Below are 17,630 nucleotides of genomic sequence, written 5' to 3' on the forward strand. Positions count from 1 at the left end.
GTTTCCACTCAATCAGTGAAGTTTCCTGTGATCAGTTTTCCAGAAGCATGGCATTAATTTTGCTCCCATTGCTCTGATTTTTTCAATCTATGCACTAACCCTGCGTAAGGAGGACAGGACCACTGCAGCACATTCTTTCCTTGGCAGCAAACAAGGGTAAGAAATTTTCCACACAGAAATGCTGTCACCTCTAATTATAAAAGAAAGCTTCACTATCATAAATTCCATTTATGCTAAAACAGAAAGTGAAATTGACTGTTGTCCAGAAAGTAACGAGCTGTGCAGCTGAGAACAATGCTTATTTTCTCCCGCAGGCATGGGGTTGTTTCCATCCCATCCTCTCACTCAGGGCTTCCAAGAGGATCCAGGAACTTCTTCAGAATCTTCTAGGGCTCCATATCAAGGCTACTAAATAGGACTTTCCAATGGGGGAGTAGGAAGTGAGGAAGAGGACTGTCCAAATCTAACTTTTAACAGTGATCTGGTAGTTGATTTGAAAACTTCTCCATAACCTGATCCTTAATTTAGGAGTAAAATAATTAGGCAATACCAACAAATAAATCTTGTCCCCAACCAGGAAAAGACACATTTAACATTGTTGAGAAGTCCTATGATAAGAACAGAAAATGAAATCTAACCCACTAACATAACTAAAAGAAACTAAGGGAAAATAGTCACACAATGAGCAGAGATGAAAAGCTAGTTTCTGTTTTTATTTCCTTGAAACATGGGTGACAAACTCAAATTCTTAAGTGCCTAAAGCCACAGGGTATAAAATAAAACACAAACTAAGCTCCCAGTGTTGTGAAAACATGACACCTCCCTCTTTATGATGTCCTAAATGGGCCACACCCTGAAACATCTGCAAAGTGCTTTCAACCATTTTGGGTCATCTGTCTCTGAGCCAGAGCTACTGGGGAACTTCCTCCAGAGACCAAAGCTTCTTTTACCATTCTCTCCTCCAGGTCATAGCAATCTAAATCAAGTCCAAGTGGAATATTTCAGGAAGAACACACAACAAATCTATAAGAGTGATTGCTCCTACAGAGGGAAACTGGGAAGATGGGAAGATTTTATTATTTATTTAATTTGCTATCTTCCCTCTAATATTCTTAGAAATTTTTTACCACATGCATATTTCACTTTTAAAAAAAGTTTCTTTTTTTCTAAGAAAAGAAAAGGATCAACCAAGAAAAATAATCTGAAGATACAAATGGAATAAACATATATGCATTATAATGCTAAACTTCAAGAAGGGATGGAAGGACTAAATGGATGAGTAAGTGAAGCAGCTGAAGAATGTACAGATCAAAACTACAATGAAGTCTTCAGGAAATTTGTACAAGGAAAATCATAATAAAATACAATTAATTCCCGCTTTTTTCCGGTTGTTGTTTGCATGAAATATCTTTTTCCAACCTTTCACTTTCAGTCTATGTTTGTCCTTGTGTCTAAAGTGAGTTTTTTGTAGACAGCATATAGATCATCTCGATTGATGCAGAAAAGGCATTTGACAAAATTCAACATCCTTTCCTGATGAAAACACTTCAAAGGATAGGAATAGAAGGGAACTTTTTCAATATGATAAAAGCAATATATGAAAAACCCACAGCTAACATCACACTCAATGGGGAGAGACTGAAAGCTTTTCCTCTAAGATCAGGAACAAGACAGGGATGCCCACTATCACCATTGTTATTCAACATTGTGCTGGAAGTTCCAGCCAGAGCAATTAGGCAAGAAAAAGAAATAAAAGGCATCCAAATTGGAGAGGAAGAAGTAAAACTTTCACTATTTGCAGATGACATGATTCTATATGTAGGAAATCCAGAAAAATCTACAGCAAAGCTACTAGAACTAGTCAATGCATACAGCAAAGTAGCAGGCTACAAGATCAACACACAAAAATCTGTAGTGTTCCTATACACAAGTAATGTGCAACAAGAGGAGGAAATCAAGAAAAAAATCCCATTTACAATAGCAACCAAAAGAATCAAGTATTTAGGAATAACTTAACCAAGGACACAAAAGACCTTTACATAGAAAACTATAAGAAACTGCTAAAAGAAATTGAACAAGACCTGAAAAAATGGAAGAACATACCATGTTCATGGATTGGAAGACTAAATATAGTTAAGATGGCAATTTTACCTAAACTGATTTACAGATTCAATGCAATACCAATTCAAATCCCAACAACTTACTTTACAGAAATAGAAAAACCAATAACTAAATTTATTTGGAAGAGTAAGGTGTCCCGAATAGCCAAAAATGTCTTGAGAAAGAGGAAAGAAGTGGGAAGTCTCACACTACTTGACTTTGAAGCATATTACAAAGCTACAGTGTTCAAAACAGCATGGTACTGGCATAAGGACAGATATACTGATCAATGGAATCAAATTGAGTGTTCAGAAGTAGACCCTTACATCTATGGACAACTGATCTTTGATAAGGCAGTGAAGCCGAAGCAACTGGGAAAGAGCAGCCTGTTCAATAAATGGTGTTTGGAGAACTGGATATCCATTTCCAAAAGAATGAAAGAGGATGTCCATCTCACACCTTATACCAAAATTAACTCAAAGTGGATCAAAGACCTAAACATTAGCACCAAGACCATAAAACTCTTAGAAGAAAATATAGGGCAATATCTTAAAGATCTTGTGAAAGGAGGTGGTTTCTTAGACCTCACACCCAAGGCACAAGCGACCAAAGAACACATAGACAAATGGGATCTCCTCAAAATTAAACACTTTTGTACATCAAAGGACTTTGTCAGAAAAGTAAAAAGGCAACCTACACAATGGGAGATGATATTTGGAAACCACATGTCAGGTAAGGGTTTAATATCCCAAATATATAAAGGAATCCTGCATCTCAATAACAGAAGGACAAACAATCCAATTAAAAAATGGGCAAAAGACATGAACAGACATTTTTCTGAAGAGGAAATACAAATCGCTCAAAAGCATATGAAAAAATGCTCAACTTCACTGGCTATTAAGGAAATGCAAATCAAAACCACAATGAGATATCATCTCACACCTACCAGAATGGCCATTATCAAAAAAACAGAAAATGACAAGTGCTGGAGAGGATGTGGAGAAAGAGGCACACTTATTCATTGTTGGTGGGAATGTAGAATGGTGCAACCACTCTGGAAGACAGTATGGAGGTTCCTCAGGAAGCTAAATGTAGATTTGCCATATGACCCAGCTATTCCATTGCTGGGTATATACTCAGAGGAAATGAAACTTAAGACACAGACAGACATTTGTAAACCAAAGTTTATTGCAGCATTATTCACAATTGCCAAGAGATGGAAACAGCCCAAATGTCCGTCAAAGGACGAGTGGATAAACAAACTGTGGTATATACCCATGATGGAATATCATGCAGCTGTAAGACAGAACAAAGACATGGATCATGTAATAATGTGGATGAACCTTGAGGACATTATGTTGAGTGAAGTTAGCCAGAAACAAAAGGACAGATTCTGTATGGTCTCACTAATATGAACAGACATTAATGAACAAACTTTGGAAGTTAAAAGCTGACAACACAGGCGACCAGGAGATAGAAAGAAGGCAGAGATCAGCCATTTGATGCTGAAGGACTACAGAATGTTTAGGATTGATTGCATAGATCCAGAAATAGATAGCATAATACTGTGTGATGATAGCATGGTATTGTAAGTACACTGAACAAAGATGTCTGTGAGTAAAGCTGAAAGAGGTGGGATAGGAGAATGTATGACACCAGAGGTAAAGATAGATGATAAAGACTGGGACTGTATAACATGGCAAAAACTGGAGTGGCCAATGACTGTTACTAAATATACAAATATAAAAATGTTTTTGCATGTGGGAAAGCAAATGAATGTCAACTATGTAGAAATCTGAAAAAGGGATGGTAGTCAGGAAAAAACATAATCAAAGCAAACTGGAGTCTATGGTCAACAGTAACATTGTAATATACCTCCATTAAATGTAACAAAGGCAATACGCCAACGCTAAATGTATATGAGAAGGGGATATAGGGGAGTAATAGGGGATTCTTGGTAGTGGTGTTATTTGCTGTCCTTAGTAGTATATTGTATTGTATGACGTGTTATTTTTCTTTTTATCATTTTTTCTTATTGCTAAAAAAAAAAAAAAAACAATTTTTCTTGTAGTAATCAGTATGTTCAAGTGCTGATTGTGGTGATAAATGTACAACTTTATGATGATACCATGAACAACTGATTGTACACTGTGGATAAATGTATGGTATGTGAATATAACTCTATAAAATTGTAGGAAAATATATATATCAGAGTAAAAGTGTTGGAGAAAACATGGTGAGAGGGATGATGCCTCACCAGTATGGACTAACTACAATGTGTAAACTCAGAATTGAATCCTAGAACATAGCCTAACGTGGACACAATAATTGTAATAGTCCCTAGATTGTAAGCTCTTACAGCAGTTAACTCTATCCCTGAATTGTAAGGCCTATCTCTAAACTTTGAGATGCTGAACCCCTAGCGTATAACCTGATTGGTCTCTGGAGCAATGCATATCTCTGAGACACCTAAAACTCAGAGCTAGAGCTCGGCAGATATGAATGTCAGTATTAGTGCATACAGCCACTGTCAAAAAAAAAAAAAAAAGCTGAAAAAGAGCCCAGACTTCAATTAGTGATATGAATGAAGCAGGTCTGGTTAAGACCAGGGCAAGCCAGGCCAAGGATAAAGGTTGAAACTCATTGTGTTTTAAAACTTCAACTTTCATATGAGACCAAGGGAATAGATATCTATTTGGTACAGGATCTAAATTTTCTAAATGGTACAACTCTACAGTCGATTTGTTCAAACACCACAATTGCATGGAACTTTGAATAGGAAGTGAGATACAGTAGGTTAGTATAGGCTGGAGTGAAATAGTGACACATCCTAGAGTAATTTGGGCAGATAATAAAAAATATATTTACAACCTCCCCCTCCTCAGCCCCGAGGATCTGGGGGAAGGTGCGGATGTGTTGGACATCCTCACCTGGACTGGTGTTGATGTTGTCACAAACATTGGGACTGGCGGTTTGATGTGCTGAGCCCTCGAGCATGGGACTTGCCCTTATGAAGCTCATTACCACAAAGGAGAGTCTAAAGTTGTATGTAATGGTGCCTAAGAGTCTCCCCCTGAGTACCTCTTTATTGCTCAGATGTGGCTCTCTCTCTCTCTAACTGAGCCATCTCGACAGGTGAACTCGCTGCCCTCCCCCCTACGTGGGACCCGACTCCCAGGGGTGTGAATCTCCCTGGCAACGCAGAGTATGACTCCCGGGGATGAATGTGGACCCGGCATCGTGGGACTGAGAGTATCTTCTTGACCAAAAGGGGGATGCAAAATGAGACGAAATGGTTTCAGTGGCTGAGAGATTCCAAATGGAGTTGAGAGGTCACTCTGGTGGACATTCTTATGCACTATATAGATAACACCTCTTAGGCTTTAATGTATTAGAGTAGCTAGAAGTAAATACCTGAAACTATCAAACTCCAACCCAGCAGTCTGGACTCCTGAAGACAATTATATAATAATGTAGATTACAAGGGATGACAGTGTGATTGTGAAGACTTTGTGGATCACACCCCCTTTATCTAGTGTATGGGTGAGTGGAGGAATGGGGATAAAAACTAAAGGACAAATGGGGTGGGATAGGGGGATGATTTGGGTGTTCTTTTTTCACTTTTATTTTTCATTCTTGTTCTGGTTCTTTCTGATGTAAGGAAAATGTTCAGAGATAGATGGTGGTGAACGCATAACTATGTTATCATACTGTGGACAGTTGATTGTATATCATGGATGATTGTATGGTGTGTGAATGTATTTCAATAAAACTGAATTTAATGAAAAAAAAATACAATTAATTAAGGTACTCCTACAAAGTGAAAATAAGGCCCACTGCTTAGCACTGTCTACAGGCTCAAAACAGGCATTTTTCGTTTTGGGTAGTTTAGTGGAATCCCCTCCTGGAAAGCCTAACTGTACTGTTAGCTGTTTGATTTCCTGCACTCAAGAAAATCAGGAATGACTGGACTCTGGTATTCCCGGTGGTTGCCAGTAGGCACCCCCCACCCCACACTTTTCACACAGAGAAGAAAGGATGCAAGAGGACAGAGAGCACACGGCACCTGCTGTGGGTAATTTGAGGGTTCTACTTCTCAATAATGCTGACTGCACCAGCTCTCTGGCCTGTCTTATCTTTGCTGTCTACCTGCTTCTTCTAGTCTTATTCCTTAGCTCAGCAATTGCAACCACTGCAGCCACCCCAGGCCACTTCATGGACACTGGACATGGGGCCCTGGACTTCCTGAGCAGTGGTGTCTGCTGGCCACACCTCACCTCAAGGCGTCCATTCTTGGTGAGGCCCCGTGGGTCTAATCCTAACTCCAACCAAGACTGCTCTTACATGGGCCACCTAGACACAAGCAGCCCCGACTCGCCTTGGTACAGCCAGCTGGTGATGTCTTCACCCATCTGAGGACTGAGGTGCTGTCTGGGTGAAAAGGATTTTAAACCTTTGAAAGGGAAAAGCTCTCAATAGCTCTGTATTTAATCATCTCATTTCCAACTCCCAATGGGATGGAAAAATAAAATAATTCCATGTCAAAGGGGGTTCATCTTAGCCTGACTAATTAAATTCCCATTGGACACAAAAGGATTTGATATCCAGATTAGCAAATGAAATTCAGATTAGGAAACAGAAACTGAGAGCTGTGCATTAACTTCCCAGGCCAAAGTAACTCAGCAGTAAGTGAGAAGTCCTGGATTTGGATCCAGTTTTGTCTGGACCCCCAAGTTCCTAATTGTGTTGTTAAAGATCTGTCTCAGGGAGTGAGGGAGAAGCTGAAGAGATAGGGTTCCTTATGTTATCTGTCTTTCTAGAATCTTGGAATTTTAGACCTAGAATTAATAGTAGAAATCATTTGATCTGGTCATCCCATTTTACCACGGGGAAACTGAGGCTCAGAAAACTTGATGACCAATTCACAGTCAAACAGCTATATTTTAATAATTTGGAGGGAAAAAAACAGGAAGTTTGAAGACTTAGAAATAGAAGACAGCCTGGGAGATGAGGGAAGAAAGAGGAATTTCAGGGTAGGGAGGAGCCAACCCTCTGGCTCTAACCAGGCTCAGCCACTTCTGAACTGGAACTAGACCCCCGATCTCTCACCTGTTGGAGCTTCTGCATGTGCTGACCATCCAGTCTGCCCAGACTCCTGCAGGACCCTGCCCCCTGCTCCAGACCCAAAACCCAGTTCTGACAGATGCCACTTTATGCTAGTATACATGAACAGATTTCCATAGGACACAAGTTATATCCAAATACAAAACATCAACATAAATTATCAAAGAGATGAACATGGTAGCAAAAAGGAGAGAGGAGCCAACAAGTATGAAATACACTTCCCACTGAAAATGTATTCCTTGGGGCAACATCACCAGGATAGTAAGAGCCCTAAAACTAGAGGTCAGAAAGGAAGGCACGTCATCAATAGATTTACTAATGAGGTGTCCTTTAATCAATGGCATGCCTCTAGATGGAGAAGACTTACTCAGTTTATTAATATTTGGCATTAAAGTGCTCCAAGTTTGCAAATATTCAGCTCTAAAGCCATCCATGGAAAACAAGATAACTGGTGGCAGGTCAAACCTGAAAATGGAAAAATAAAACATCAGACAATTATTTTTATTTTTAAAGAATCACTTTTCTATACTAATTAGGAAATAGTAAGAAATGAGAGAAATGTAAGAAAATAGTTCAAGGACAAGTTTTCCTTTCCAATTTTAAAATTTGTTATCTCCCCTTAACAACCAGTCCTTCTGGAATGTTAGTCATCCCATTGAAAATGTACAATACTAAAAAATAAGCGCTACATAAAATACCCAGGTATTTCAACTCTCAGTCCTGCCACCCTCTGAGTTCTAGGGTTCAAGAATTTGGCCAAAGTTCTTATGTATATTTACTCCTTGGCATTGACTGTTTTCAATATCCAAGTTCACCTTGTGTGAAACTGCTCTGTCCCTGAGAGTCTGTGTGGGAAGGCAGCCTGCTGTTGAGGAAAAGGAAGGAGTTGTCCTCAGACAGCTGTGAGTTCAATTCTCAACTTCATTGTTTACTAGCTCTTTAACCAGACACAGTTGCTCAGCTCTTGTGATGGTTAATGTGTCAACTTGGCCAGGTGTCTGGTCAAGCAAACACAGGCCTAACCGTTACTGCAAGGACATTTGAGGCTGGTTAGTGAACCAGAAGGCTGGTTTATTAAATCATCAGTCCAATGGCTGCAGCTGTGACTGATGATGTCAATGAGGGGTGTGTCTTCCACAATGAGAGAAATCAATCAGCTGGATTTAATCTAACCAGTTGAAGACCTTTAAGCAAGAAAGCTAGAGGACCTTCATTTCTTCTTCCACTATCCAGTGAAGCATTTCCTGAGGAGTTCATCGAACACCTTCATCGGACTTGCCAGTTCACTGCCTGGAGAGTTCGTCAAACACATTCATAGGAGTTGCCAGTTTGCTGCCTGCCCTACAGAATTTGAACTGGTGCATCCCCACAGTTGCGTGAGACACTTTCATAAAATCTTATGTTTAGATATCTCTTGTTGATTCTGTTTCCCTAGAGAACACTAACTAATATAACTTGGTAGCGGGAGTGGCTCTTGAGAAACAGAATCTTAAAATGGGCTTTTACAATTGGTTTTCTACTCTGATTAGATTCACAGGCACTGATGACTCCACTTCCAATAATCAAGATGACACTGACAGTTCATAGCATGAGCTGGCAATGGAGATACACAAAATATCACCGTTTGATTCTCCTAATCATACTCTTGTATGAAGCAAGGCTCTGGATGACAGTGTTTTCGATACCTTAACAGAGTTTTGCAGAGTTAAGAGGTATAATGATGTTGGCTGGTTGCTCTCAGATACGGTAGATAAAGTAATAAGAGAAAGGGACAAGCTAAAGGTTTCAAATTAGAAATTTAAGCACCATGTGACAGACATAAAGGTTTCTCTGTATGCCCTGAAAGAAAATCTTATTTCCTGTGACTGCAGACTTGAGATTTCTGAAAACCAGACCCAGAGTCTCATTGCGCGAGTAGCAGATTTACAACGTAAACTAAAATCTCAACCTCGCAGGGTGTCTGCTGTTAAAGTAAAGATATTGATTGGAAAAGAATGGGATCCTGAAACTTGGGATGGGGACATATGGATTGATAATAATGGCAGTGAGGACACTGGAACCTTGGATTCTGCTAAGTCTTTGTTAGATATACCTGTAGGGTCTGTCCTGAGGAAACAGCCCACCCACCCAACCACCTCCAGTCTGCTGTGAGGAGACAGCTACACAACCTCTAGCCTGTGTTGAGGAAACAACTTCCTGACCTCCAGTCTGCCCTGAGGAGCCTGCCATCCAACCTCCACCCAAAGAGATTAACCCTTCAGTGCCTGGTAAACCTGTAATCACCTCCCCTCAAGAAGCAGCCCTCACTCCTGTCTGGAGAAATTAATCTTGTTTCACAAGATGAAACTACCATGGAATGCCCTGGGGTAAATGGCTTGAGGGATGCTTCTAATTCTTTTCATGACCCACCAGTCTTTGCTTCAAGACCTATAACTAGACTAAAGCCCCAACAGGCCCCGAAGGGTGAGGTACAAAGTGTGACCCATGAGGAAGTACGCTATACTCCAAAAGAACTGTATGAGTTTTCCAATTTATACAGACAGAAATCAGAGGAATATGCATGGGAATGGATATTAAGCATGTGGGATAATAGTGGAAGGAATAAAAAGTTGGATCAGGCTGAATTTATTGATATGGGCCCACTAAGCTGAGATTCTGCATTCAATGTTATAGCTCAGGGGTTAGAAAGGGCGTAAACAGTTTGCTTGGGTGGTTGGCTGAAACATGGATCAAAAGGTGGCTGACATCACCTGAGGACAAAATGCCAGAACTGCCCTGGTACAATGTAGAGGAGGGGATTCAAAGGCTTAGAGAGATTGGAGTGTTAGAGTGGATTTATCATGGAAGATTTGCTCCCACACTCCTGGAATGTCCAGAAGACACACCTTTTACCAGGGCTGTGTGGAATAAATTTGTGAGACTAGCTCTGTCATCCCTGAAGAGCTCTGTAGTCGCCCTTCTCTGTAGGTCAGATATTACTATAGGAACTGCTGTCACTGAGCTTGAATCCTTAAACAAATCAGGATAATCAGATCCCAAGTTGGCAGAAGCCATGTGGCAGCAGTTGATCATCAAAGACAATGTGGGTGTGGCCATTATAATAGAAAACAGGCTCAAGGCAGCAGTCAAAATAATCTGACTCTCAGAGACGCATGGCATTGGCTAGTACCTCATGGAGTACCTAGCAGTAAAAAAAAAAAGGCAGTCTACTAAATTCTTGTTTAAGCTGTATAAGCAGAAGAATTCTAGGTAAAGTGAACAAAACTCTACCCTGAACTACAAAAACAGAGAGTCACAGCCCCTTAATCATTTCCCAGAGTTGAGACAGTTTACAGATTCAGAGCCTCTTGAATGAGGGGAAGGCCGGGTACACTTGGGAAAAGACCCTGTTACACTGCCAAAAATTTATACTGTTAATCTTCCTCCCAGCCTTCCCCAGGGGGACCTACAGCCTTTTACCAGGGTAACTGCATTGGGGAAAAGAAAATGAATAGATATTTTGGGGATTATTAGACACTGGCTAAGAAGTGATATTAATTCCAGGAGACCTAAAATGTCACTCTGGTCCACCAGTCAGAGTTGGAGCTTATGGAGGTCAGGTGATCAATGGAGTTTTAGCCCAGCTCTGTCTCACAGTGGGCCCAGTGGGTCCCTGTACCCATCCTGTGGCTATTTTCCCAGTTCCAGAATGCATAATTGGAATAGACATACTCAGTAACTGGCAAAATCCTCACATTCATTCCCTGACATGTGGAGTGAGGGCTATTATGGTGGGAAAGGCCAAGTGGAAGCCACTAGAACTGCCCCTGCCTAGCAAAAGAGTAAACCAGAAGCAATACTGGAATCCTGGAGGTATTGCAGAGATTAATGCCTCTCTTAAGGAGTTGAAGGATGCAGGTGATTCACACCTTATCCTCATCCAACTCTCCTATTTGGCCTGTGCAGAGAACAGATGGGTCTTGAAGGATGACAGTGGATTATTATAAGCTTAACCAGCTGGTGACTCCAATTGCAGCTGCTGTTCCAGATGTGATATCACTGCTTGAGCAAAACAACACATCCCCTGGTACCTGGTATGCAACTAATGATCTAGAAAATGCTTTTTTCTCAATAGCTGTTAGTAAGGACCACCAGAAACAGTTTGCATTCAGCTGGCAAGGCAACAGTATACATTCACTGTGCTACCTCAGGGGTATATCAACTCTCCAGCCCTATGTCATAATATTGTCCACAGGGATCTTGATCATTTCTCCCTCCCAGAAGACATCACACTGTTCCATAATATTGATGATATCATGTTGATTGGACCTAGTGAGCAAGAAGTGGGAACTATTCTAGATTTGTTAGTAAGGTATTTCCATGTCAGAGTATGGGAGATAAACCCAACAAAAATACAGGGGCCTTCCACCTCAGTAAAATTTCTAGGTGTCCAGTGGTGTGGGGCCTGTTGAGACATCCCTTCTAAGGTGAAGGATAAGCTGTTGCATCTGGCCCCTCCCATGACCAAAAAAGAGGCACAATGCTTAGTTGGCCTCTTTGGATTTTGGAGACAACATATTCCTCGTTTGGGTGAGCTACTCTGGCCCATTTACCTAGTGACCAGAAAAGCTTCTAGCTTTGAGTGTGCACCAGAACAAGATGAGGCTCTGCAACAGGTCCAGGCTGCTGTGCAAGTTGCTCTGCCACTTGGACCATATGATCCAGCTAATCCAATGGTGCTGGAAGTGTCAGTGGCAAATAGAGATGCTGTTTGGAGCCTTTGGCAGGCTCCTATAGGAGAATCATAACGCAGGCCCTTAGGATTTTGGAGTAAAGCCTTACCATCCTCTGCAGATAACTACTCTCCATTTGAGAAACAACTGTTGGCCCGCTATTGGGCCTTAGTAGAGACAGAATGCTTAACCATGGGCCACCAAGTCACCATAAGACCTGAGTTACCTATCATGAGCTGGGTGTTGTCCGACCCACCAAGCCATAAAGTTGGGCATGCACAGCAGCACTCCATCATAAAATGGAAATGGTATATACAAAATAGAGCTTGAGTGGGTCCTGAAGGCACAAATAAGTTACACGAGGAAGTGGCCCAAATGCCCATGGCTCCCACTCCTGCCACATCACCTTCACTTTCCCAGCCCACAGCTATGGCATCTTGGGGAGTTCCTTACAATCAGTTGACTAAAGAAGAAAAAACTAGGGCCTGGTTTACAGATGGTTCTGCACGATATGCAGGCACCACCAGAAAATGGACAGCTGCAGCACTGCAGCTCCTGTCTGGGATGTCCCTGAAGGAGAGTGGTGAGAAGAAATCCTCCCAGTGGGTGGAACTTCGAGCAGTGCACCTGGTTGTTCACTTTGCTTGGAAGGAGAACTGGCCAGAGGTACATTTGTATACTGATTCATGGACTGTTGCTAATGGTTAGCTGGATGGTCAGGGACTTTGAAGGAAAATGATTGGAAAATTCGTGACAAAGAAGTCTAGGGAAGAGGTATGTGGATAGACTTTTCTGAGTGGGCAAAAAACATAAAGATATTTGTGTCCCATGTGAATGCTCACCAGAGGGTGGCTTCAGCAGAAAAAGATTTTAATAGTCAAGTGATAAGATGACCCATTGGTGGATACCAATCAGCCTCTTTCCCCAGCCACTCCTGTGATTGCCCAATGGGCTCATGAACAAAATGGTCATGGTGGTAGGGAAGCAGGTTATGCATGGGCTCAGCAACATGGACTTCCACTCACCAATGCTGACCTGGCCACAGCTACTGCTGAGTGCCCAATCTGCCAGCAGCAGAGACCCACACTCAGTCCCCAATATGGCACCATTCCCTGAGCTGATCAGCTTCCTACCTGGTGGCAGGTTGATTACATTGGACCACTTCCATCATGGAAGGGGAAGCGATTTGTTCTTACTGGAATAGACACTTACTCCGGATATGGGTGTGACTTTCCTGCACAAAATGCTTCTGCCAAAACTACCATCCATGGAATTATGGAATGCCTTATCCACCATCATGATTTTCCACACAGCATTGCTTCTGACCAAGGAACCCACTTCACAGCAAATCAAGTGAAGGAATGGGCACATGCTCATGGAATTCACTGGTCTTACCATGTTCCCCAACATCCAGAGGCAGCTGGGTTGATAAGACAGTGGAATGACCTGTTGAAGACTCAGTTATGGCACCAACTAGGTGGCAAAACCTTGCAGGGCTGGGGCAGGGTTCTCCAGGAGGCTGTGTACGCTCTGAATCAGCGTCCACTCTATGGTGCTGTTTCTCCCATAGCCAGGATTCACAGGTCCAGGAATCAACAGGTGAAAACAGGAGTGGCACCACTCACTATCACTTCTAGTGATCCACTAGAAAAATTTTTGCTTCCTGTCCCTGCAAGCTTAAGCTCTGCTGGTCTACAAGTCTTAGTTCCAAAAGGAGGGGTGCTTCCACCAGGAAACACAACAATAATTCCATTGAACTGGAAGTTAAAACCGCCACCTGGCCACTTTGGTCTTCTTATGCCTCTGAATCAACAGGCAAGGAAGGGGATTACTGTACTGGTTGGGGTGATTGATCCTATCAAGGGGAAATAGCACTGCAACTACACAATGGAGGTAAAGAAGAATTTTCCTGCACCACAGGAGATCACCTAGGGTATCTCTTAGTACTACCATGCCCTGTGATGAAAGTCAATGGGAAACTGCAACAACTCAATCCAGGCAGGAGTATCAATGGCCCAGATACTTCAGGAATCAAGGTTTGGGTCACCCCACCAGGCAAAGAACCACAGCCAGCTAAAGTGCTTGCTGAGGGTAAAGGGAACATGGAATGGGCAGTGGAAGAAGGTAGTGATAAATATGAACTGCAGGTGGTGGAGCTAAGATGGCGGCATAGAGAGGAGTGGAAGACTGTTAGCCCCCCTGGAACAATTCATAAATGACCAAAAAACTAGTAAATAACCTGGAATAACTACGGGAAGACAAACGTGACTGTCCACTCATCATCCACCCACTTGAATTGGGAGGAATGCCCATGATCGCAGCATAAAATCTGTAAGTAAAAACTGCAGACCAGGCACTGAGAGCCAAGAACTGAGAGCCCCTCCCTCACAGAAGCCGCGCGGTGCCAGACAACAGCACTCTCAAAACAAGTGAGTGGACCTCAGCCCAGCTCCAACTGGGGTTTTAATATTAACTGCTCAATACAGACAGCAAATCCCCAACAAGCAGACAGAGGCTTTTGGTGACAAGTGACCTTGGGAGAGTCAGGGGACATATCTGTCTCAGGACGGGTAGCCCAGAGGATCAGGTGCTATCTCTGGCTGACGGGTGAATCTGGGAGCTTTCTGTCCCTTTCTCTCTCTGTGGAGAAACCTCAGCCATTTTCAGCCTGCAGCGCTTTGCAGTAAAGAAACCCTCAGTCATTTTAAAATCAAAACACTTTGATCAGCAGAGTCAGAGAAACAAAGAACTTATTGATATGCAGTGACCTTTCTGGAAGGGGCATAGCTTCCCAAGAGGAAAGGGAGGGACCCAGCTCTACTGCCTGCCTTACCAGAACCAGACTCCAAAGCCTGGGGGAGGAGAGCCACAGGCCACACTCCCTTACACCAGCTGGTGACAGGCTGACAGATGCACCTGCTGGGCAGAAAAGCACAGGTGTGTCAATCCTCTAAGAAAAACCATCAGGGAAACTGGATACTGAATATTTCCTCCTTCTGTGACCCGAGGCTGTTCTCATCTGGGAAAACCTGATTGTGGTGGTCTAGGAGGTCAGATGCCTAGACAACAGAAAACTATAACCTACATTAAGGAAAACAAAGTTATGGCCCAGTCAAAGGAACAAACATACACTTCAACTGAGATACAGGAATTTAAACAACTAATGCTAAATCATTTCAAAAAGTTTAGAGAAGATATTGCAAAAGAGATAGAGGCTGTAAAGAAAACACTGGGCATACATAAGGCAGAAATCAAAAGTTCAAAAAAAACAACTAGTAAAATCTATAGAAACAAAAGGCACAACACAAGCACAAGAGATGAAAGACACAATGGAAACATACAACAGCGGATCTCAAGAGGCAGAAGAAAACACTCAGGAACTGGAGAACAAAACACCTGAAAGCCTACACACAAAGGAGTAGATGGAGAAAAGAATGAAAAAATATGAGCAACATCTCTGGAAACTTAAGGATGAAACAAAGTACAAGAATGTATGTATCATTGGTGTCCCAGAGGAGAAGAGAAGGGAAAAGGGGCAGAAGCAATAATAAAGGAAATAATCAATGAAAATTTCTCATGTCTTATGAAAAACATAAAATTACAGATCCAAGAAGTGCAGCGTACGCCAAACAGAAGAGATATGAATAGGCCTATGCCAAAACACTTAATAATCAGATTATCAAATATCAAAGACAAAGAGAGAATTCTGAAAGCAGCAAGAGAAAAGCAATCCATCACATACAAAGGAAGCTTAATAAGGCTATGTGTGGATCTCTCAGCACAAACCATGGAGGCAAGAAGGAAGTGACGTGATATATTTAAGATACTGAAAGAGAAAAACCACCAACCAAGAATCCTGTACCCAGCAAAGCTGTCCTTCAAATATGAGGGACAGTTCAAAATACTTTCTGACAAACAGACAATGAGAGACTTTGTGAACAAGACACCCACCCTACAGGAAATACTAAAGGGAGCACTACAGAGCAATAGGAGAAGACAGGAGTGTGTGGTTTGGAACACAATTTTGGGAGATGGTAGCACAGCAATGTAAGTACACTGAACAAAGATAACTATGAATACGGTTGAGAGAGGAAGGTTGGAAGCATGTGAGACACCAGAAGAAAGGAGGAAAGATAAAGACTGGGACTGTGTGACTTGGTGAAATCTAGAGTGTTCGACAATTTTGATAAAATGTACAAATATGTTCTTTTACAAGGGAGAACAAGCAAATGTCAACCTTGCAATGTGTTAAAAATGGGGAGGCATTGGGGGAGGGATGCAATGAATGTAAACTAAAGACTGTAACAAACAGAATCATTGTATTATGCTTCCTTTAATGTAACAAAGGCGCTATACCAAGGTAAATGCAGATAAGAGGGGGGGATAGGGGAGGCATGTTAGACACTTGACATTGGTGGTGTTGTCTGACTCTTTACTTTGATTTAAGGTTATTTTTCCTTTTGCGGCTTCCTAGCCATCATTTTTTTTTCCTCTTTTCTTTTGCCTCTCTACCTTCTTCCACTCTCCCTCCTGCCTTGTGGAAGAAATGTAGATGCCCTTATATAGATAGTGGAGAAGGTGGTGAACACATAAATACGTGACCATACAGAGAACCAGCGATTGTTTACTTAGGATGGAATGTATGGTGTGTGAACAAACCATCTTAAAAAAAAAAAAAATGGGTTGATGACAAAACCTCAAGGGTAATATACTGAGTGAAATAAGCCAGACACATAAGGACAAATATTGCAGAGTCTCACTGATAGGAACTAATTATAATATGTAAACTCATAGACATGAAATATAAGGTACCAAGATACAAGACAAGGCTTAAGAATGGGGAGCGGTTGCTTAGTATGAGCAGAATGTTCAACTAGGATGAATTTAAATGTTTGGAAATGAATAGAGGTATTGGTAGCAAGATGTGAGAATAACTAACAGTGCCGAATGGTGCATGAATGAGGTGGAAAGGGGAAGCTCCGAGTCATATATGTCACCAGAAGGAAAGTTGGAGGTCAAAAGATGGGAATGTATAAAACTGAATCCTCCGATGGGCAATGTCCATGATTAACTGTGCAAATATTAGAAATCTCTTCCATGAACCAGAACAAATGTATGACAATACAATTAGAATTTAATAATAGAGGGGCATATAGAGAAGAAATATATACCTATTGCAAACTATATACTACAGTTAGCAGTATTTCAACGTTCTTTCATAAACAGTAACAAATGTACTATACCAACACTATGAGTCAACAATTGAGGGGGGTTGGTTAGGGATATGGGAATATGGGAGGATTCGAGTTTCCTTTTCTTTTTTTCTTTCTTTTTTCATCTTTCACTTTCTCTCTTGTCTGGAGTAATGAAAAGTTTCTAAAAATTGAACAAAAATTAAGTGTGGTGATGGATGCACAGCTGTATGAGGGTACCAGGGGCAACTGATTGTACACTTTGGATCTTTGGATAATTGTATGGCATCTGAACAATCCCAGTAAAAATTAAAAAGGAAAAAAAAATATGAACTACAACCACATGATGAGTTACAGAAACAAGGACTATGATGGCATGAATATTTCCTCCGTGTTTTGTCATGAGTATGTTTGTATTTGTCTGTAAAGCAAATATCTTTGCTTTCTTCTCTATCTTATCTCCTTATCATATGACATAAGTTGTACTGTTAATTTTGCAGTA

General features: G+C 41.5%; 1 protein-coding gene across 1 annotated transcript in view; it reads right to left on the reverse strand.

Annotated features, from left to right (window-relative positions):
- The window catches only part of LOC119539426 (ectonucleotide pyrophosphatase/phosphodiesterase family member 3-like), a 105,625-nt gene that overhangs the window by 58,224 nt on the left and 29,771 nt on the right, over window positions 1-17,630 (reverse strand). The window contains exon 6 of the mRNA XM_037842991.1: window positions 7,592-7,689. Within this exon, the coding sequence (XP_037698919.1) occupies window positions 7,592-7,689 (98 nt within the window). The remainder of the gene's footprint in view (window positions 1-7,591; window positions 7,690-17,630) is intronic.

Source organism: Choloepus didactylus, chromosome 7 (genome assembly GCF_015220235.1).
Source record: "Choloepus didactylus isolate mChoDid1 chromosome 7, mChoDid1.pri, whole genome shotgun sequence".
In the NCBI taxonomy this organism is placed as follows: domain Eukaryota; kingdom Metazoa; phylum Chordata; class Mammalia; order Pilosa; family Megalonychidae; genus Choloepus; species Choloepus didactylus.